This window comes from Rhipicephalus microplus, chromosome 10 (genome assembly GCF_043290135.1).
Source record: "Rhipicephalus microplus isolate Deutch F79 chromosome 10, USDA_Rmic, whole genome shotgun sequence".
Taxonomy (NCBI): Eukaryota; Metazoa; Arthropoda; class Arachnida; order Ixodida; family Ixodidae; genus Rhipicephalus; species Rhipicephalus microplus.
Window position 1 is genome coordinate 53,783,393 of NC_134709.1, and position 22,661 is coordinate 53,806,053.

The 22,661-nt window shown below is 46.0% G+C and overlaps 1 protein-coding gene and 1 long non-coding RNA gene across 2 annotated transcripts; one reads left to right on the plus strand and one right to left on the minus strand.

Moving 5' to 3' along the window:
* Positions 1-694: 694 nt before the first annotated feature.
* LOC142774730 (uncharacterized) lies at positions 695-10,666 on the minus strand. The gene is made up of 2 exons (XR_012886525.1): positions 10,408-10,666; positions 695-1,058 (listed from the first exon to the last, which is right to left on the minus strand). It is a non-coding gene; the product is annotated as an uncharacterized LOC142774730 (long non-coding RNA).
* LOC142774729 (uncharacterized) lies at positions 1,824-7,049 on the plus strand. The gene is made up of 2 exons (XM_075875678.1): positions 1,824-3,367; positions 6,619-7,049. The coding sequence occupies exons 1-2, from the start codon at positions 3,280-3,282 to the stop codon at positions 6,846-6,848; spliced, it is 318 nt and encodes a 105-aa protein (XP_075731793.1). The 5' UTR covers positions 1,824-3,279; the 3' UTR covers positions 6,849-7,049.
* Positions 10,667-22,661: the final 11,995 nt, after the last annotated feature.

The window sequence follows — 22,661 nt, forward strand, 5'->3', positions numbered from 1 at the left end:
AATCAAAGTACATTTTATGGTGCAAACAATGGCAGTTTGTCAAAAATGTGCTGTGAAATGAGCCACAATTTAAAATACTAGTATTTGGAGTAGGAATATTTGATTAAATAATAGCCAATTCCTCGAATCCGAATAACAGTGTATAGAAAAGAATTTAAGATGACACTTTCTATGAGATAGATATAACATGCTGATGTAATGAAGGCAAACAAATACAAGCACAGCTGTGCATCTGTTGGAAATCCGGCACTCTCAGATCGCCAGGTAGCTAGGGTGAATGAAAGCGTTTTCAATATGTTGAGAAAAATTTTTGCACAAAAGAGCAAATGTACTCAAGTTCGTCGCACGTGATATACACACCATCTGTCGAACACGCACTCCGATACACACAATCTAATAGTGGCACGCATGAGCACACACTACTGAGAAAATCCCCCCACTAGTCTCACTTCTGGCCACTGTATGCTGACTGTGGCACACACGAAAAGTGCTGCTAGCTACAGCACAAAAAAAAAAGAGCTAAACAGTCTTCCACAATGAAGCAGTGTTCGCAGTGCACGGTTGCCTATCCGAACGAATTTCAGAGGCACTAGTACTGCCCAGTGTCGGTGCACATTAAGAAACCTTTGCGATCGAAATTTCTAGAGCACTCCTCTACAGAATACCGTTATCCAGGTGATTCAGGAACATAGAATACCAGGTAATATTATTTTTATTAAGAAATAATCTACACACTTATTCCGTGTCTCTCATAATTATATGGTGGTTTTGGGACGTTAAACTCTACATATCAGTCATCATTACACACTTAGTCGCACCTCAAGTATTCCTGCAGGTCAGGTGCTCGGAGGCCAAAAAACATTCCTGTCCGACTTTTACGCCAGCAAACGCTACACCGAGTTTCGCTTCAAACTGTTCTTCCAGCACCCACGTCGACGCCCGTTTCAACTAGGTCAACGCCGTTCGCACCGCTGCTGCTTTGCATCCCATCAGGTTTCCTTTCGGGGCCATGGTCCATAATTATTTTGCGTACTGCGAAGCACCTGCTGCAACAGCCACTGAGAAAAAAATGCATTGTTGACAGTAATGTCCATCCTCACTAGTCGCGAAGCTCTATGAAATTCTAAGACTACTTTTGCTTACCATTAAATGTAACCAAGGAAATTACGTGGCAATTGCATTGTAACTTTCTCAATGAACCTACTTAATGACATGGTAGAGTGGGGGTCAGCAGCGGTCAAGGGCTTCGGAGGAGATAGACAAAACAGAGGAGATGGAGTAGCGCAACACTGACAGACCAGCTAACTAACTAACTAACCAACTAGCTAACTGAGTGACTGACTTACTGAGTTACAGATTAAATAACTCCGGAACAATTTTATGATGAACACAAGATATAAAAATTGGGGGACCCTTAAGCTTCACACAATATTTGGTCCCTAGTGCGTACTTCAAGTACTTAGTGCATACATTTTATTGAATGATGTTACTCGAGACAATATTGTTCTTTGTCCTCTGTTAGAAGTTGAAATTGTGAATTATACTACAATGTAACCGATAAATAATCGATACATTTGAAAGTAGTGCGTGTATTGAAACACATGACTGCTGTTGCTGCCTGTTGCAAATGGACTGTTTTACTGCTAAACATGTAGATGATCGTCCTTTTCCTGGCTTGGGGGAAAAAATCTTAAGGAAGCATCTTTCAATGTGGAAGAAAGAAAGAAAACATATAGATAGGGAAAAATAAACAAATAAAGAAGGGAAGAAAGAAAGAGGTAAAGCAGCACACCTGACACGCGCACTTCAGACAATCCAAGGCATTTTTCTGATAGGACAAGGTTGTTCTTTCCTTTTTTCATCACAAATCAGAACTAGTTCCCCGTTATTTACAATATGCACCTCAAATAGGCCAACACGGAAGGTACTGCCTTAAAAAAAAAAGAAGAAAGAAATCGTTTAATGAATGAGAAATAATGCGCTGTTCGCTCACTCGGAACTTGACAGCAAGCTAGCATCGAGCCACGTGATGCAACCAGCCTGCCGTCACTTCAAAGGGCGAATGTGTCAGCTTTTAAAAGAAGTTGCCATTGTTAAAGTGTATTCGCTGTATCGTGTTCCTTGAATCTACCGACGTTATCACCCGCCACAAGCATATATATATAATAGTCAGCTGCGACTGCGCCGCATTGTCATCTAAGTCACTGCTTTGGAACGCACGCCACGTACTTCCTCCCTCTAAACACCTGCCCAGGGGGAGCTATAAACACTTCCCCCCAGGGAATTGTGAGGCCGTAAATATGCGCCCCCCGCTTCTAGACAGCAGCGTCGACACTTTGTTTTCTCCCTTCCCGGACCCGACATTGGGCGGAAGGAGGCGACACAGGTTAGTTAACAGCTAAAGGACAAAAAACAAGCCGAGCGTCACAGTTATTCAATCGCACCAGTTGCGCAATTCCGTTACGAAGCCCGGACACGCCCACAAAAGAATTGGCGGGGAACTGCAGACTGACGAGCCGCCTAGGGGCGATATTAAGAAACACACCCACATTATCAGAGCCAGGGCAGTCCCTGCTGGCATTGCGCAATTTGTAGCGGCAAGAATTGAGACGCGTTCTCAAGAAAGGCTTAAAAGTTCAGTAGACACAGTATATTAAAAAAAAGGTAAGCCGCATGGCTAAAAACACCGTTCGCTTCGTGAATGTACTTTCCCATGCTCGCTTGAGAATTGGTACGGGCAGAAATACAATGTATTATCTGGTTTTTTTGTCCGCAGATGGCGCCACAATCAGCGTACCTCCACAATGTCCCAAATAAATGGTTTGTTTGAATTTGGATACGTGGAGCTTACGGGGAGTTGTTTCGCAGCTGATGTGATACTGGGTGTTTGTGACCCTATGCACGTTTGACGTCCGCGTGCTGGCTTGCGTGTTGTATCTGACACGACACATAGCGGCGGAGAAAGGCCTACGCTAGAGGCGCCGTAAAAGAAAGAGACCGCGCGATTAACTTCGTCGTGACTATAGGAGAACGAAAGGGAGAAGGGGAGATATAAAGAATTGAAAGAAAAAAAAATAATGAAGTAAGGGTGTAGGAGGTTAACCGCAGCGCACGAAAAAGCCGCGGCTCACGCTGTAGCTGCTATTACGCATAAGTGGCCCTTTCTCCCTGCATTCTGCAGAGAGAAACGCGCTCTGCAGCTCACATCTGCGTTTGTGCGAGTGTTTACACTGCAGTATAAACGAGTGTTTAAGCCTAGTTACAGTGCCGCAGCCAGGCATGGTCAACACTGCCTACGCTTTTGCCCTGGCGGTGTTCGCGGTGAATGTGGTGATGCTTGTGGAACACACCCAAGCTGGACCCCGGGGTAAGTATTGCACCAATGTGCAGTGGTAGTGTTCAATGCGTTTGGCTGCTGAAATTCGCTGAGCACTTGGCTGTCCTTTGATACACGCCGTTTTTTTTTTTGACAGATATGGTGCATATATTTAGTTTCTTGAATTCAGTAACAATATTATGTGAGGTTTAAGGTACCAAAACCACCGTGTGATTATGAGAGACGCCGTAGTGAAGGTCTCCAGAAATTTTGATCACTTGGGGTTCTTTAACGTGCATCCAAATCTGAGCGCACGGGCTCACAGCATTTTCACCACGATCTAAAATGCAGCCGCCACAGCCGGGATTGAATCCCGTGACCTGGGGCTCAGCAGCCGAGTGCCTTAGCCACTATAGATGACCGTGGTGGGGCTTTCTTAAAATTATTGATAATGATGCTTCTTCAACTGTATTTCTTGTAATTTCAGAAGTATTTTTGATATTGCACAGCCGAGTGCCTTAGCCACTGGACCACCGCGGTGGGGCTTTGGTAAATTTAGTGATATTGATGCTTCAGAAGCAACTGAATTTTTGAGAATTCCAGATGCAAGTACTTTTGAAATTGCGCATGAATATATTTATCGCCAGTCTGACAGGAAAAAGAAAAGTTCTAGCGAATTTGAAGGTGGAACTGTGAAAGATCTGCTGGATATGAACAGCTAGTACAAGAGGCTTGCAAAGGTTACAGCACTACTGTTTGTTTGAGATAGAGATCGAATGTTTACGAAACGAGGCAGAGGGGTCGGCCTAAGTCACTGTTGCCATGCACGTTTGCCCCGCCGTGGTGGTCTAGTGGCTAAGGTACTCGGCTGCTGACCCGCAGGTCGCGGGATCGAATCCCGGCTGCATTTCCGATGGAGGCGGAAATGTTGTAGGCCCGTGTGCTCAGATTTGGGTGCACGTTAAAAACCCCATGTGGTCGAAATTTCCGGAGCCCTTCACCACGGCGTCTCTCAAAATCATATGGCGGTTTTGGGACGTTAAACCCCACATATCTATCAATCATGCACGTTTCTTGCATTTTTATCGAACTGATTCGTTCCAGGTATAACCACTACCTTGTGCAAACCACGCCCGACTATTCGTCTGAGAACCTTCCGTATGATTGCAGAATCTTCTGATAAGCTTGAGCGTGCAGCAAAAACAGGAGAGCAGAGCTTATTTTGGAACTAACGTGGCCCTTATGAAACTGGAATCTTATTCCAAATGTAAAATAGGAAGACACTTGAGTTTCGCCTTAAAGAGCAGATCGCGACAGTGTAATCGAAGTCTGGCGCATCGCCTTCAGAACTGCTATCCTGCTTCGGTTCTCAGTGCATGCCTCGACCATGATGTTAGAAAACGAACGACTGCATAGAAGTATCACTCAAGGCCTATTGCAAGCACAATTCTTAAATTCCTACTAAATTATAATTATTCCTTTTGTGGATAGGCGAAATGCTCACTGTGGGTGTCGAGAAACATGTGAACCTACATAGCTGTTCACGTTTTTGATGCTTTTGCTTCTGATGATGACGTTCGCCCCGCCGCGGTGGTCTAGTGGCTAAGGTACTCGGCTGCTGACCCGCAGGTCGCGGGATCGAATGCTGACTGTGGCGGCTGCATTTCCGATAGAGGCGAAGATGCTGTAGGCCTGTGTGCTCAGATTTGGGTGCACGTTAAAGAACTCCAGGTAGACGAAATTTCCGCAGCCCTTGGCGTCTTTCCCAATTTTATGGTGGTTGGGGGGTGTTAAACCCCACATATCGATCAGTCTGATGGTGATGGTCAATTGTGCATGAGCTCATTGTAATGGGCGGGCCTTTCAAACACCAACTCGATGCTCAATTTACGTCTTTTGAGGCCTGGTGCGATTCTACGCTTCTGCCGCGCAATATATGGTGCGTTAAGGAGAGTCGTTCCACTACATGGCATTGATAGAGTTTTTTTTTTTTCGGAAGCAGCTTTACTATAAAATTGGCGGATCTGAAGTTTCTCGGGTATCGGTGTTAGGCGAAGCGTACGGAGGGAAGTTGACAGCGTTGTAATTTTCATTGAGCGAAGCTGTAAAGAAGTGACGCTAAATATATGTGCAAATTTTGTACGTACAGACACGTGTACATGTTTTTATATGAGCAGTTGTTTGCAGATTCGTTACGATGCCAACAGCAACACGGATGTTAGCAACACCAGATGAGGTAAGCTCACGCGTAGGATCACGGGTTCGGAGATGGCGGGTGCGTGGCATGGTTCCGGCCGTCCCAATCGCACGCAGAGAGCGCGTTTCCAGAGGTCGGCATGACCCGCTTTTTTCGATGCACGCCCCAAGCGGAGGTCAACGAGCGCATCGAGGAACTCTAGGGTCGAAATTGAGAGATTTATGGTCAGGAACCAGAAGCGGCTTAGGTACCCATGCTCTTGCATTTTTGCGTCCCCAGCTGCGCCCATGGAGAATCGCACTGAAACCCTGTACACAGGCGGCAGCACCGATGTGTTCAGCCGCTACAATGTGGCCGGTAATCTCATAATTATGACGACTGCAAATGTGAACGTCGTTCATCATCCCAAAACCACGATACGATTATAAAGGACGCCGTAGTGGAAAGCTTCGAGAATTTTAACCATATAGGGTTTTTGAACGCGCACCTATATGATAAATATAAACGCACGAGCCTCAAGCGTTTAGAATTCAGCGAATATAAGGCGTTTGAGCTTCGAGAAAATGAAACTTGTAGCTTTGCGAGCGCTTATTCAATGCCCAATGCAGAAGTGCCGAGACAGCCAGGCTATCCCCACACGCACCTTTACTACTCTCACCACTTCTTGCAGCTTATGGGCCGCCGGTGGCCGGTTCTAGCCGGGGCTCAAGCGGACCTTAACCACATTATGTGGCAGTGTCGAGATCACTCCCCTCCCCTGATCCTTCGTAAACAAACATGTAGTCAGGAGCTGTAAGAGGCTATCAGGCGCAGCTACAACCCCGACATTCAGGAGGCCATCCTGAGCTGGCAGAAGAAGATAACCGCGAGTAGGATCCCTCACCTTCTCGCAACCCCTATCCCTTCAGGTGGGATAAATAGGTCTGGCGGTCCCATCCCACCAATTTCCCGTGGGGTGGGTGCCCTCCCAAGCGACCATATTATTTAATATATAAATAATATTTAAAATAACGAAAAGAATAAATAAATAAATAAATAAACGAGGACGAGCTTTTATTCGCGAGTATTGTAAGTAAAGAGCACATGTATTCTCTTCACCACGCAGAAAAAATGACGGGCCGCAGGTGCAGCGTCGCCGGCGAAGAGTACAGGGAGGCCAGACGTGGCTGCGCCGAGACCACCTGTGACGAACGCAAGGACAAAGCCCGGGAGCGGAGCCAGTCCAAGCGTCAACCCCTCTGCTCAGGGGCCGAGCTCGTGCAAGATTGCTTCTGCACACCGGGACTGTACAGAAACCGACAGAAGGCTTGCGTACTACCCTCCGAGTGTCCCTGAACAGGACAAGAGAGAGAGGTTCCTCGAAAGACAAGCGAGAAGAAGACAAACGGTAGAGGTGCCACCGCCATGGGCCCGACAACCACTGTGTTGGACCTTTACCTCGTTCACATGCCATGTGCAATGCTATGAAAGCTAGCGATGCTTGTTGAATTAGATGCGCTCGCACTAACAAAAATAGTTGGATAATCCTACCACCCACCCATTGTGATTTCTTTCGAACACGAAAGTGTTTCATGCAACGGTTCACGGAAACTTCAGTGACGCATTTCCGTCAATGAAGTGACATCGAAAAAATTTGCATAATCGGAAGACAAAGAAAAAAAAAAGTTCAGTCAAACGGAGTCGAATCCATGACCTATATATAGTGTCCGCGACAAGAGTTTCCGGGCACGTTATCCACTGCATCACGCTCACGTAAGCTGTAGCCTACGCAAACGAGGCTCTCATATTAAGTGTGAATACACTTTATAAGCGACCCCAAACCATCCACCGCCGTCGGCGGCGTCCGCAGTCTTCTCTCCATCTTTAAAAGAAAGAGGACTTGGCGGGCCGCAGCGCGACGCTCTACCGAATAAGCCACGGACGCGACGCTGATATCGGTGTCGCTCTTCCGCTCTCCTCGCTCGCTGCAGCTGCGCACGCACCCCTCTCTCTCGCGCGCCCGCCTTCCCTCTCAGTCTCCCGTCGAGAGCGGGTCGTGCGATGGATGTCCCGGAGGCAACGCTACCATCTGGATATAAGGCGCGTTACTGACACCGATATATATATATATATATATATATATATATATATATATATATATATATATATAGAGAGAGAGAGAGAAGACTGCGGACGCCGCCGACGGTGGTGGATGGTTTGGGGTCGCTTATAAAGTGTATTTACGCTTAATATATATATATATATATATATATATATATATATATATATATATATATATATATATATATATATATATATATATATATATATATATATACTGGTTTTTCTTTAAAAGAAAGAGGACTTGGTGGGCCGCAGCGTGACGCTCTACCGAATAAGCCACGGACGCGACGCTGATAGTCCCCCTCCCCCTTCGCTCGCTCCTCCGCTCTCCTCGCTCGCTGCAGCTGCGCGCGCACCCCCCTCTCTCGCGCGGCCGCCTTCTCTCTCAGTCTCCCGTCGAGAGCGGGTCGTGCGATGGATGTCCCGGAGGCAGCGCTACCATCTGGATATAAGGCGCGTTACTGACACCGATATCAGCGTCGCCAACAGATTTTAACTTTACTCCCCCTCACAGCATCACCACGTGCATTCGCACTTAACCATGTTCACCCTCGGGGAAATGGTTGGGAGTTTTTTTACCGCTGTCCTGTCGCAGTACTCTTGCTAAAGTGAAGTAATGTATCACAACCGTGAGATCCACGATTAGTTACTTAAAGGCGTCGTTTCTGCGCGTCCGTCCCCATTATATGCGTTTCCAGGTGGAGACTACTCCTAGCGTCAGCTTCGCTCATATAGCACCCATCAATGCCACAAGCAGCTCTGGAACGCGTGAGTGCTTCGCGTGACCGTAATTCTGCGTTCCCAACTCGCGCGTTGCGTGTTCCTTTGGTCGGGCAGTGCGTGGTATTCAATAGGGAGTTTTAGAACCGCGTTTGCAGGGGCTGCGGGCATAGCGGGTGCCATACCTGCTTTAGAATAGCGTTTGCTCTCCCTAGGAACAAGTCGAGAGACTTTCACCCTGAACGCGAACCCAAATGCGCGGAAGCTACTCACAGCACTTTGCAGGCCTTACGGGCCGCGATTGCCGCACGCTATTTCGGATTTTCTGCGTGCGGGCCGCGAACGCGTATGGCGACGCGCGTTACGACGCGTGCTCAGCGGCAGCGACCACACCGCAAGGGTTCGTGATTCGCGATTCTAAAGCTCCCTATTCATAACTCCAACACATGCCGCGGGTAGGCGGCGTTTGCCAAAGTTCGGCATCTAGTCAGTGTCGCTCTTGACGCTCTTTTGGCTGTCGCATCGCTTTCTCTGATACCGTTCTCACCGTACAGCTGCCACAAGCATCTATGACATTAAAGGTTCGTTTAATCATTGATCATCGACATTAGTCGTCGGGATACGGATGTACCACCAGGCATCAACGTGGATGCATCCAAATTTAACCATGGCACAACTGTCAAAAAAGCTCTCCTCTATCAATGTACAGCAAACATTTAACTGCTTCTGTAAGGGCAAGTTTCATTTTCGTGTTAAACCGAATCGTATGACGGAAGAATCAACCATGCATAGTTTTTTTTTTCGTTTTAGGCTGGAATAACTACGCAGCATGTAAATTGTCATTACAATGGGGTCGCCTTGAAATGCCCTCTACAGTGTAATGAAACGCACTTTCTCTTCCGTGAATATCGAAGTTTTGAAAATTCATGTCGCTTAAGTAACTTATTAATCTTGATAGAGAAATGCCCAGTCATCGCCACATGGCTGCGAACTATGCGTCGTTGGTTTCACTCCGTCCCGGTCGAGATAGAACGCCCAGATTCTTTGAAACGACGCTCGAAGGAAAACCCGTCAGTGCAAAAAATTAGAAGGAAATTGTTGCTCACTCATTTCCGGAAAAAGATTGCTTAAATGCGGCTGTCGGGCTTCGCCTGACTGTCTTAACGTAGGAGCGGCCCACTGCGCGTTGAGTCGTGCACCTCGGGAGTTACAAAATAAAGTTTCCATCCATCCATCCATCCATCCATCCATCCATCCATCCATCCATCCATCCATCCATCCATCCATCCATCCATCCATCCATCCATCCATCCATCCATCCGTCCGTCCGTCCGTCCATCCATCCATCCATCCATCCATCCATCCATCCATCCATCCATCCATCCATCCATCCATCCATCCATCCATCCATCCGTCCGTCCGTCCGTCCGTCCGTCGGGTTTTTAGGCCAAGTTCACTGGTTCATAAGAGATGATGATAATATTTAGCCCTATGGGCAACTGCTTAGGAATGAAAATTACTTAGATCGGCAAGGTCCTAAAATCATGTTTTGCTAAATCGAGCAGGAGGCGCATGCATGCTGAAAGCGGGCGGCGACGACCGACGCAGGAATCAACTCAATGGCACCAAGAGCTCGCGCATGGCTCTTCTATATAGCTGAGGTGGTTTGTTCGTTTCCTATACAATATGACTTATACTCACTCAGGGGGATTGACCATGAAAGCGTGCTTTTCCTGAGAGCATTACAAGTACGTTTAAAAATGAAGCTATAATAAGATATAAGGCAGGAAAAACCACAAAGAGAGAGATAGAGAAAGAAAGGGGGAAATAGAAAAGCTGAGGTGGTATCGCATTGTGGCACATTCTTCTTCCTTCCTACGTGACCCAGCCCGGCGACAAAGGCTAGCCATCCCAGCCGGCGAGTAGAGGTGAAGACAGCAGAGAGGGGTCATGATATAGCTTTAGACGACTGACGTGGACTTTCTAGAAGTGGGAAGATAACTGGCGACTCGTGACGCGACCCGGTGAGCCACTGAAGCCAGTGAGGTACGGGAAGAGGGGCACCACTCACCATAACCGTACAAACTAGCCTTGATATGAATAAATGTTTTCTTCTTTCTTCTCGCAACCAAGGCGACGCCAGTCTGTAGATGGCTCCACCGGCTCAATCCCATTTGCTATATGAGATCCAGGACACGGTAATGACGGCGATACCCGGAGGAAAACTTGGACGACAAGCCAGGGGAATGGAAGGGCAGTTGGAGTCAGAAGTTGTAGCCTACGGCGAAAGTCCCAACTTTCTCATCACGGCCATGGCGTTCTTCCTCGGAGGCTCGTTTGTCCGAGGTGAATGACTGGACCAACTGAGGGCACTGTTCATCAGGCTCTACAGTTTCAATTACAGGACTGAATTCAGAGGCGTCCGGACAATGCGATTCTTAGCTGTATGTGTCCTGTGGTCTATGGCACGCGAGTTTTATCGAAGTCGTATTGTTTTTTTTTACCACCATAGTGGTCTCATGGTAAGGAGTTTTTGTTCGAGAGTGTCTCTTGCACAACTTGGCCGGGCTGATACACTTCATGAAGCTTCTGTTTTTCGTTCTGGGCAGATAAGTGCTCTTGAATACCCACAGGCAAACAGACCGGACGTACTCTCTATACTTGTGGCGATCGGCTGCGGTTACGAAAGAGGCACGTAACATTTCCTTTGTTACGGGAGTGGCGTGGCGAGTTTATCTCTTGTCTACGATAAGCGACATCTCCGATACCCATGAATGTGTCTGCGCGAGCTCACACCTATAGGTTTTAGCGTAAACACCGCACCAGGGGCGGCGCCAGGCTTTTTTTTCTTTTACTGGCACTCGCTCGCTGGAAGCCGTGCCGACCGGTTGTGCCCTCTCGATCTCTGACGTCAGCGTAGCTCTGGCCGACTGGGCTTGCTCTACGCCATCTCCTGCCGCCGACAAGAGCTCTCGCAAGTGGCGCCCCGGCCTCGGACTCCTGTGACCGTGTTTTCATCTTTCCTATCTCTCCTATCCCCTCGATATGTCGTCGCTCTCACGCTTTCACGCTTACCTCATCTCTCTTTCTCTCTCTCTACACCTTTATTCCTATCCTTTTAATTCCTCCTCCCCCCCCCATCACTTGTGAGCTACTGTTGAGGTGTCGCTCACTGAAGCAGACAGTTACGGGGCTCACTTTTCTTTTCTTTTCCTTCTTACAACATAACCACTCCCCCCCCCCTTTTACTGGGAGAGGGGGGACACCCACGACCTGTGAGATCCTTCAGGGAGGGAGCGAAGGGGCAGGGAGGCTGAAAACACATGCGTAGTGTTTGGACTAAGCTTGCTCTTGTGTAGTGGAGGGCAAAGGAGGGCAGGCGAAAATTTTCGGTGGTTACCGGCCACCCCAAACTCCCCAATGGGACCGAATAATGGTACCATCAAATGAAACGCAAAACAAATCGCGGCCGTGGATTGCTTGTCAACGGCAGTGAACGGTAAAGGTCAAATTATCGTCCATAGAGCAAGGAAGTAGATCTGTCGTTAACCATAAGAAGACACGCGTACTACTTAAAACCAAGAATTTTACGTGCCCTAGCGAAGACATCAGAATGAGGCATGCCATGTAGCGGAAGAGTGACTAAAATTTTGTCTACGCGGGCCTCCTTAAAGGGACTCCAAAGAGAAAAAAATAATTTTTCTCATATTAGGAAATTACGCTTCGAAAAGTCAGAGAAAAAGAAATCACCGCGCTTGCAGCCAAAAGACGGAGAAAGAGAAAATGTGGACGGTGACACCATCTTGACATGCCAGCACCAAAAATCATGGCGTCATAAATTTTGGCGGAATCTACTAGGTGCGCAGGCGTGCACAAGGTTCATCTTCTGAGGGGGCGAAGGTAAATCGAACAGCGCTCCCCCCCTTCCGTAATGTATCATTATATGGGATGACTTTGCTCCCCCTAAAATTATTATGTCAATGTGCGGGGCTGGCTTTGAATTCCCTCTTAGGTAACTAGGGAAGGGGGGCGTTTCCCCCCTCCTTAGGCACGCCTGTGACTAGGCTCTACGTAGTTCCTAGTCAGCAGAAATGAGGTACATTTCCTGTGGTGGGGCAGTGGACTGAACAAAACTAGTTTTAGGAAATTTCGCTGAGCTTTGTTGCCAAAGTATAAAAAATGGACTAAACAAAGGACGTAACGCGAAGTGATTACGGCTCATAATTTCAAAACAAAACTTTGACCTTGACTTACACCCAGATTACTAAACCCATGACGGAAAAATTAATCGTATTATTGTTCTCAGTGTAAAATTTATCAACCTAAATCAATTCAATGTTTCATTCAATTTTTTCTTTAACCAGCACATAGCTCTAACTGTACAGTTCTTTTTTGTTTTCTTTGCGTCTAGCCGCAATTTCTCCTTTGAAGCAAAACCGCATCTTCGTGGCTGTTAGCCCAGCACCATCGACGTTCAGTCGCCAGAGCGGGTTGTCTTCACAGTACGTCGAAACATCCGCGGTGTACGAAATCAACCAAATATGTCGTCGTAATCTTTTTTTTTTGAAGAGCGTAGCACTTTGCGGGTCCACCTCGTCGACCATTCATAATGATATATATAATTGGTGTGTTCACGATCAAAATCAAGCGGTCGACAGATATCTGAAACGAGACTAACAATGCTCGAAACAGGTAAAAATAAACGTATAACGTATAAAGTAACATATTAAGCAGCAATAATGAGGAACTTGTATAACTGAATACAACATAAGGGCCCTCTTCACAACTCCTCTGCGAGTTATGGGGCCCTGCCTTAATAACAAAACTGACGTACACATCTCAGCAGAGTCACTTGTTGGGCGAGTTGATTCATTCTTAACGAGCCTTCTCTCCTTTTCTCTTGTTTTTTTTTCGCACCATAAGGTCGTTAAGAACACATCTACTTTTTAATAACTAATTGCAACAATCAACTCAACTGAAAATCATCGAAGATGCTTCGAAAACATACGATTGACACAGGCACCGCGCAAGAGACGATGCCCACCGTCTCACCAAGCACGCTATTACTCCTATAGCCACCGGCGCCTCTCCGGCGTCTTTGTCGGCACGTTTGACGGTGAAAACAACCATACAGAAATTTAGGCAGATGACACTTATCTCAAGTGCCGTAAGAACGTTGATAAAACGCCGGCAAAAAAAAAAAAGTAGCGCGCATGTTGCACTGAGTATGTGGAAACGCTAAATGCCTACCTCAAGCACTGACGTCATCGACCGTTCGGGGAGGGAGCGGCGGAAACTCTACAAACGGGAATCTCTGGTTGCCCGTGCTACGCACATCCTCAAACTTCGGAGTAGTAATTGATTGATATGTAAGGTTTAACGTCCCGAAACCACCATATGATTACGAGAGACGCCGTAGGGGAGGGTTCTGGAAATTCCGACCACTTGGGGTTCCTTAACGTGCACCCAAATCCGAGCACACGGGCATACAGCATTTTTGCCTCCATCGAAAATGCAACCGCCGCAGCCAGGATTCGATCCCACGACCTGCGGGTCAGCAGCCGAGTACCTTAGCCACTTGACCACCGCGGTGGGGCTTCGGAGTAGTAAACCTGTATTTAAATGAAAATTTAGAACTACGCCGATATCCACAGAAGAACGACATTAGCGCTGAATATTTATTAATGTTACGTTTGTGTTTCCTTCTCTTATTCATTAATGCTTCCCCAATGAGCAATGGTAATGATGAGGTGACACCGGCAACAGTCGCTTTTGACTTTCCTTCATCATTCTAAAAAGATGAAATCCATGTGACAAATACTTGCACGATGGCGTTAAATATTCCTTATAGCAAAGAAATGTGGCGTCGGGGTCGGTGTCGGCGTTGTAAGTAGATTCGAATCCAGGCATTCTGCGCAGTGGTCAAGTATCACACCACAGAGCGAAGCCAGTGTTTTGTTTGAAAATGCTTTGGAAGGGGACTCTGTAAAGGCGCTTTAGGTGGATTGGAACCAAGAAATTCTGCGCAGTGGTCAAGTATCATACTACAGAGCGAACCAGTATTTGAGAATGTTTTAGAAGGGTATCCTATGAAGGCGTTTAAGTTGAATCCGAACCCAGGCATTCTGCGCAATATCAAGTATCATACCACAGAGCGAAGCCAGTGTTTTGTTTGAAAATGCTTCGGAAGGGGACCTTGTAAAGGCGTTTTATGTGGATTAGAACCAAAAAATTCTACGCAGTAGTTAAGTATTATACCACAGAGCTAAACCAGTGCTTGAAACTGCTTTGGAAGGGCATCGTATAAAGGTGTATAGTCGGGAGAGGATTTACTGATGTAATATCGAGAGGCAGAAGAACAGAATCGCACCAGGCATCACACTATGGGAAGAGCGTAGTGGGTGGTGTACAGCTTCCCACCCGTACACAAAAGGCTAATCCATAATTCATCTTCATCAGCCGCTGCTTCAACAGAGTATGCAGCTACGCTGATGCACGCGTTGTATTACAGGCTGGTAGTGGGTAATTCGCCATTTCGCAGATAGGTGGATTATGGCGTAGTCTGTACTTATATAAGTTCATAACAATTGAGCGAATTGACCTATTCACCCATTCTTTAGGAACTATCCAGGAGCTCAAGAGAGTTCAGAAGGTGATGGAAATCTGCGACGCGATTCTTAATCGCAACACATCTACTTGCGTCAAGGTACAATAGATTCAAGGGCATGGTGTGAACCCGCACAGTATTGCTACTGACCAGCAGTCACACTGCTTTTTAAATATAGGCCTTCCAACTATTCCCCTTCCACCTCAATCCCTGAACTTACACCGTGCTCGTAAAATGTTATTCGGCAGAATACACGTGCTCTTATCACTATGTGTGCCTGATCTTTCCCCCGCCCACCTTTTACTAGGGAGGAGGAAGTCGTGCTTAGGAGGCTTCGGGCAAGGGTGTCCCTGACACCAGCTGTTATATCATTCTGGAACTGGGCGCATTTACCAGTTGATAATAAGCGTCCGTATTATATCACTCCAGTGATGGAAGCAGATGTATACCACATATAGACATGCCAAGGGTTACACCCTAAATGCTCCCGTCACCTCTTGCAAGCCGCTCTTCACGACAGCGACAGAACCACTTACGACTACTAGATACATGACAACACATTCCATAAGACACTACTTCAATTCATACACAACACCAGCCCACCGACACACATTTCAGTACATATACACGCACAAAATATTATGCTTGAGGGCAAGTATATATCACAATAAAAAAAAAACACTACTTCTCAGCTTCGCAAAAGAGTGAATTACGGCATAGCGTGTACCACTTGTCCTCGCAGTGGGCACCCTTGGAAAGTACACAAAAGTTGTCACGCGTGCAGACGTCAGTATCCTCAGGGAACGGTTGCTGTGTCAACCACCGAAAACCAATTGAAGCGTGGCAAGCAAATGAGAGGATGATGCGAAGGAGGCCCGAAACGGTGCCACGTTCCACTCCTAAATGCGAATATAGGCGTTCTTCAATCTCTTTAAGTAATTTAAACATTTATAAACATATAGATACAACCGCAATCCACAAGTAACTAACATTACGCTGCGACAAGTCTTCGCCCTCGTAATAAAGAAAAAAAAAAGTGACAGCTACGGCCTAGTGGTGTGGACAGCGAGGAAGCAGCGGAGCAGAGGTGTCTTAATTCCCTCCCCCTTTCAATCCGTTTCAGCCTCACTTTCCCCTTCCACCGAAGTTTTCCGTTTTGACGCTCTCCCCTGCTTATTTTGATCCTACACACACATACCTCCATTTCCACATACTATACTACACATGGCTATGCTAGGCTCTCTGCCTCCCTCTTTCTGTTTCTATCTCTCTATTTGTCTCTGCGTACCTCCATTTTGCTGTTTTTTTCATATCTAGCCAAGAAATTTTTTTCTTTTAATCCTTTATACTCTTATTCTCCATTTCCCTCCTCTGACCTTCTTTCCTCCGGCGCGTTGCTAGGCGACGCGAAATGCCATGACCATTCTTGATGATGACAGTCCTATTGAATGCTTCAGCGTGGAACTTTAAGTTGAAGTTCGAGTTGAAGTTCAAGTTGAAGTTCTAGATGCACACTCAGTGGAACAATATGTCTATACAAGTATTTGATTAAGAAACTATGATATATAGGGTTCCTATTTGTTGTTTGCGATTATTAATAAGAATAGCAAGCTGGGTGGGTTTGTAATTAAACATAGCATTGCCGTTGGCAGCGTGACCCGGACGTAGGACTAAAAGGATCGGACACAGACAAGCGTCTACAGGCGAAATCACTAGCGAGATTGTGGAAGAATACCACATGCACGTAAACAAGAGTTCGTGCTCCAGCCGGAGCTGCACTGCTCTGCGTGAGAAAGAAGTGCAACTTTTTAGTGATATAATCATATGACACCCTCTCAAGACATGCAGTTGCCACGTGATCATTTTTCGTACCTATTAAGCACATGTGTGAAGAAATGAACCTAGTTATCAGTCAGGGCTTGTCTGTGTCCGAGCCTTTTAATCCTCCTTCCGGGTCGCGCGGCCCACAGCAAAGTTATAGGATTGTTAACTCTGAGATCATGTGAACACTCAATGTCAGGTGCGTTTAACCAGCTGCGTGGGACGAGGGATGTCCAACTCAATGGATATAGATAAAAGTGACTGGTATAGAGAAGAGAGGCCTGTGGTTTATATCGCACTGCATATTTAATATATGATAGTTGGGGTCATATAGAAGACATGGATCCAGATGAAGGTACCCGGAAGTAGACTCATTCTTAAGTTTGCAAACACCGATGGCGGGAAGTCTTATCGGCTGTCCGCAGGACCGCTCTCCGAAGGAAGTCGTCGGGCGCCTTCCAAGAGGCTCTACATCATGTGAGTTCGCTATCTGAACCTTGTTTTGCTATCCAAGCTTGCCTTGTTCTCGTCTCATTTCGCAACCGATATTTCCCCATCCGGACGATTGTTATCACAGTATTACAGGCAGAAGGTCTCGAGGGGCAAGTGCTTCCCTATTGAGTTGTACAAGCTCTTGATTCTATTGCGTCGAGTGTTTTCGCCTTATCAATCTGGAAAAAGGCATCGCGCTTTCAATTGCTGCAGCGTTACCTAAATGCGATATAGTGGCAGAATCGAATCTCGGCCACCATGGGTGGATTTCAATGGAGAAAAAATGCTACAAGTTCATGTACTTTGATTTACAGTGTAGAATATTAAATTTCTGGAGCCATCTGCAGCACTGTTCTTTGTAATTGTATGGTGATTTCGGTACGTAAAACCTTGATATAATTCATCATCATCTGGTTTGTGGGCCAGGAAGTGAGGAGTGGCTGTGTTCATGCACACATATATATATATATATATATATATATATATATATATATATATATATATATATATATATATATATATATATATATATATATATATATATATATATATATATATATATAAGGGAAAGAAGTGTATACCTAAGGGCTCGTTTTTCCGTGCTTTTAACACAATATAAATGAGATATAACAGACAGTAATGCCAAGGAATGTACAGGGGAAGTTATTAAAACCAATAGAAAGTAAATAAGAAGAAAGAAAAGTGGATGAAAAAATTACCAACTGTGAGCAGGAATCGAACCTACGACCTTCGAATTACGCATCGAACGCGTAATTCGAAGGTCGTAGGTTCGATTCCTGCTCACAGTTGGTAATTTTTTCATCCACTTTTCTTTCTTCTTATTTACATTCTATTGGTTTTAATAACTTCCCCTGTACATTCCTTGGCATTACTGTCTGTTATATCTCATATATATATATATATATATATATATATATATATATATATATTATGAGATCTAACAGACAGTAATGCCAAGGAATGTATAGGGAAAGTTATTAGAACCAATGGAATGTAAATAAGAAGAAAGAAAAGTGGGTGAAAAAATAACCAGCCGTGAGCGTTCCTGCTCACGGCTGGTTATTATTTTTTCACCCACTTTTCTTTCTTTTTATTTACATTCCATTGGTTCTAATAACTTTCCCTATACATTCCTTGACATTACTGTCTGTTAGATCTCATAATTATTGTGTCAAAACATGGAAAAACGAGCCCTTAGGTATACCCTTCTTTCCCTTATTCATTAACGAGGGTCTCGTACTGGCAGACTTGTTGTCATTAGGTTGTATACGAGGGACTATTGATCAGCTGCCCGCTCGTAATAAGTTCAATCCTGCATGCCCGACAACCGCTCAGTCCAACGACAACACAACTCGCCTTGCCGATTATTAGAGTTCCAACGTCCTTGTTGTTTTAACGAACCACCCGCTTCTCGTGATTGCACGTATGTTTTATCTGCATTTGTCAGCTGCGACACGCTTAGACGTTAGCTAGTAAACCTTCCTGTGTGCACGTGCCAGGTTATAACTCTGTTGTCCGTGTATGTCTGATCACGAGAGGCACGATGCAGAACAATTCGCAATGTTCATAGACTGTCGCGCCACCTAGCGGAATTCAGAAGCGTCCTCTCAAGGATGATCAGTAGGCAGATGCTCCCAATGATCCCTTCCTTGTTCGGCGGTGCTAGCCGCAGTGTTAATGCGTTAAAACAAAACGAACACAAACAACTTTATGTTCCGTGCATCAGTAAATATACCGGACGATCGGTGACACGATAAATCTGATTCGTTCTTGCGAGACGCTATGCTTTCGTGAAAATACGTGGCAACCGAGAGTTTCTATTATAGCTATCAGAGTACACAGCTTCGCGACATTTTCTGCCGCCACTTTGGATAGGTAAATGTTATCATCTGACCATTACATTTAAAACCAGCCTTGGTTTACGTGCGTATATCATTCGTCAGTGCTTTTGTAGTGCATGAATTCCATAACATTCATTGTACGCGGAAAGTAGCGCAGGTTCCCGCTTTGCGTTTCTAAACGTTGGCCTACGCTGCGCCGCTTGTTTTTTTTTACGTTCATTGATAGACGGCAGCACACAGCAAGCGATTCCTTTCTTGCCGAGTGTCGGGGCGGCATGATATCCCCCCCCCCCCCCCCGATACGTGGCGGGTGGAGCCATGTGGATGTTGTGCCTGATGAATGACGCTGTGTTGGTGCTATCGAAGTTGTTTGGCGGAGAGAATTCCTCAGATTACTTCCAGCAGTGATGTTCGAAGAAACCGTCTTGACGTCGAGGATTTTTCACTGGACGTAGATGGTTGTCAAAGCGCTGAGAGTGACAGCGACGATGAACGATCAGCTGCTAGCTCACAAGCAGATAGTTGCACTTCACGTCCTGTCGTCCGTTAGTCTTTTTTCACGCTTGTAAGTCACTTTGATGGTATTTATTGTGTAATATTCTTCAGCGAGCTCAAAATAAACATACTTTTTCTTGTGCATTGAATGTATCCCAATTAGCGTGGATATCACAAAGCGCTGCAGCTCCCAGCGAAGAGAAATGGTTAGAGCAATGAAATCTGTAGTTACGGCTACAGTCCACGCTAACTTCTCCTGAACTTCACTGGTGCCGTCCAAACGACGTCGTTGTACCACATATTTTCGAAATTTTGACGTTGCGAAAAGCGTACGCATGTCGATATCCTTGTTTAGATCGTGCTGATGGAACTTACAACATCCGAGTGCAGGGAATTGCGCACTGTTAGTTTGATCATGACTGTGACAAAAGCGCTACCTAATGGGAAGTTAAATGCTCGTGTTCCGTTGAAGAAGCAGCTGTATGATGCTTACAGCGCAATTAATGACGACGGCGTACTATGTTTGCAAACTATCGCTGCGGTAAACATTCGGTCCTGTGGAGCCGCGACGGTACAGTACTCGCTAGTGGCCTCTGCGGCGAATCCGCCAGACAGGCTTGGCCCTAATGATCTCGGAGTGCCGTTCAGTTCATACGTGAATTCTAGTTGGCGCAGTTTTTTGTACCACGCACAGGATTACGCAAAGCATCGTTGATACACGGTCGATCAGCTGACACCACCACGTTTTGCACTGCCGCGAGAAATGAGGTAGCGAACATTCAGCAGTTCCTATCAGCTGGGAAAGTACCTTGTTTTGATATACATGTCATTTCAAGATCAAGAGTTCACCCGGTGAAAGTGGCACGGGGAGTACGTCCGTGCGTCCTGCCTTTTCTTATGCGAGTTCACAGGTTGATCATCCTTCGCAGCCATCTTGAATCGCACGGCGCGCCACCTATAGGCCGTGAGCATAGCAAATAGCGTGTAATTAATATCACTACTATGAGTGAAACAACAAAACAGTAAGAAAAAAATTAGTGGCACATCTGCACGCTTCGCTGCAAATGTCACGGTGATAGTCTTCTGCCGGTACATGAGTACTCATCTCATTCGCGGCCACTGTGATCCTTTTCTAGTAGCATTTGTGACCTGCCAGGTGGCAGCCCCATATAGCCGGCCGAGGGCGTTTTCGTCCATGGAATCACATTTTCAGCGTGGCCTAAGAAACACTAGGGTCTCTAGGATTACGTATTTATGCATTTCATAGCAAAGGAATACACAAATAATACTTACATGTTGATGTGGCACTCAGATTTGCTTCTTGAGGGGCAATGTTCACAAGCATGAACGCAGTCACTAGTTTAAGATGGCTGGGTGTTCGGCAGGTGCCTAAACTTTGGGCGGGTGGCTGGATTGTGTGATAGACGAACAGACAGAAAGACAGACAGACCAATATATCTGCGTTCAGGCATCGCAAGAAAGGTTATTTTTGTTTAAAAAGTGCGAAATCGAAATACTAACGAAATATGTGACCGGTGGCACATATGGTTTCAAGAAGAAGGACTGTGAAACAATAAGTTTGGCGAAGTTTACACTTTTTTTTTACACAAAAGCTTTTGCATCACTCACTTTGACGCCGCCGCCGGTCAATTTCACGTTTGATGAGACTTGTTAGGCTTTAGCCTTCTGCAGAATGCGTGGCACTAGATTCCGCGGAAGTGATTCATTGCTCTAACGCGTGCAGAATAGATGAAATTGCGGAGACAGGAGGGGTTCCCGCCGCCGATGCTTGCTTGAAAGTTGATACGCCTCCGCGCGGAGGATTGAGTAGGTGGTATACTATAGCATTCCGTCACATAGCCGCGTCAGAGTGCTTTTCTCTTCTCTTCGTGCGATTACGTCAAGACCGCTTCTGAATGCTAGCTGGCCTGGCCAGCGGCAAATTGTTCCAGCACGGACATCAAGGCAGTGCGTCAAGTTTTCTTCTGTGAAGTCACGCACATATAGATACGCGCAGAACTACGCCAGCTTTGTTCTTACAATCTTTTTCGGGCTTGTGTCCAAGACGCTCACTGTTTCCTGCTGTGTTTTACTGTACGTGTTCATGTATTCGGCCTGTGAGACAGTGAAGGAAATAGAAACGAAGTATGACAGCCCTGATGCCGGTTTGCCTGTGGTGGTGCCCGAAAATCTTCCCGCACCTGGGCACTAAAACGGTCGAGGCGAGTGTTCCGTCGTCTCTTCCACTACGGACTTCGTGACGCCTGACGACACTCGTGAATTCTTCGAGTGCACTATTCTCGCCTCCGATACGACGCCGAGACCGCGGAGACCACGTGGGCTGCAGACTCGCTATAAAGTAGGTTCTTTGGGGCTAGTACGGGCCACTTAAACTGTCAACACTTGCGTAACTCTGAGAAATGCGTATCGTGGAGTCTTTTCTGCTGTAGTTCTTTTTTGTTGTATAGACAAAACATGAATACAGGGATATTTGACTTCACGATATACAAGGCAAAATTTTCAAAGCTTTTAGGAAGCTCTATAGGATAGCGCTGCTGATATTTATTTATTTATTTATTTATTTATTTATTTATTTATTTATTTATTTATATATTTATTTATTATACCTCAAAAACCCCAGGGAGGGGTGTTACATGAGGGGTGGGCAATACAGGGTTTCTTCCATGTGCGCTTTGAAAGGAATGGGGCTGGAGTGGCGCACGACGTGGGACGGAAGGTCATTCCAATCCTTCGCTGTCTGAACGAAGAATGACCGAAGGTGAGCAGTTGTACGGGCATGCGCAGGGTAAACTGGGTTGTTGTGGTTAGTGCGGGAAGATATGCGATGCGCGGGCATGATAACAGATGCGTCGGACAGTGAGTGAAAAAATTTATGAAAAAGAGCTAATCTAGCGACTTTGCGTCGCAGTTCAAGGTTGGGAAGATGTGCTTTAATCTTTAAGTTAGTAACGCTTGTGTGGCGCGAGTAATCGGAATATATAAACCTAGATGCTCTATTTTGGACAGATTCTAATGTTTTGGATAGAT

What these genes read in the sequence shown, in the direction of transcription:
- LOC142774729 (XM_075875678.1), top strand. Translation starts at nt 3,280, where the DNA reads ATGGTCAACACTGCCTACGCTTTTGCCCTGGCGGTGTTCGCGGTGAAT. An exon ending in CACCCAAGCTGGACCCCGGG is followed by an intron (nt 3,368 to 6,618) that starts GTAAGTATTGCA and finishes TTCACCACGCAG; the next exon opens with AAAAAATGACGGGCCGCAGG.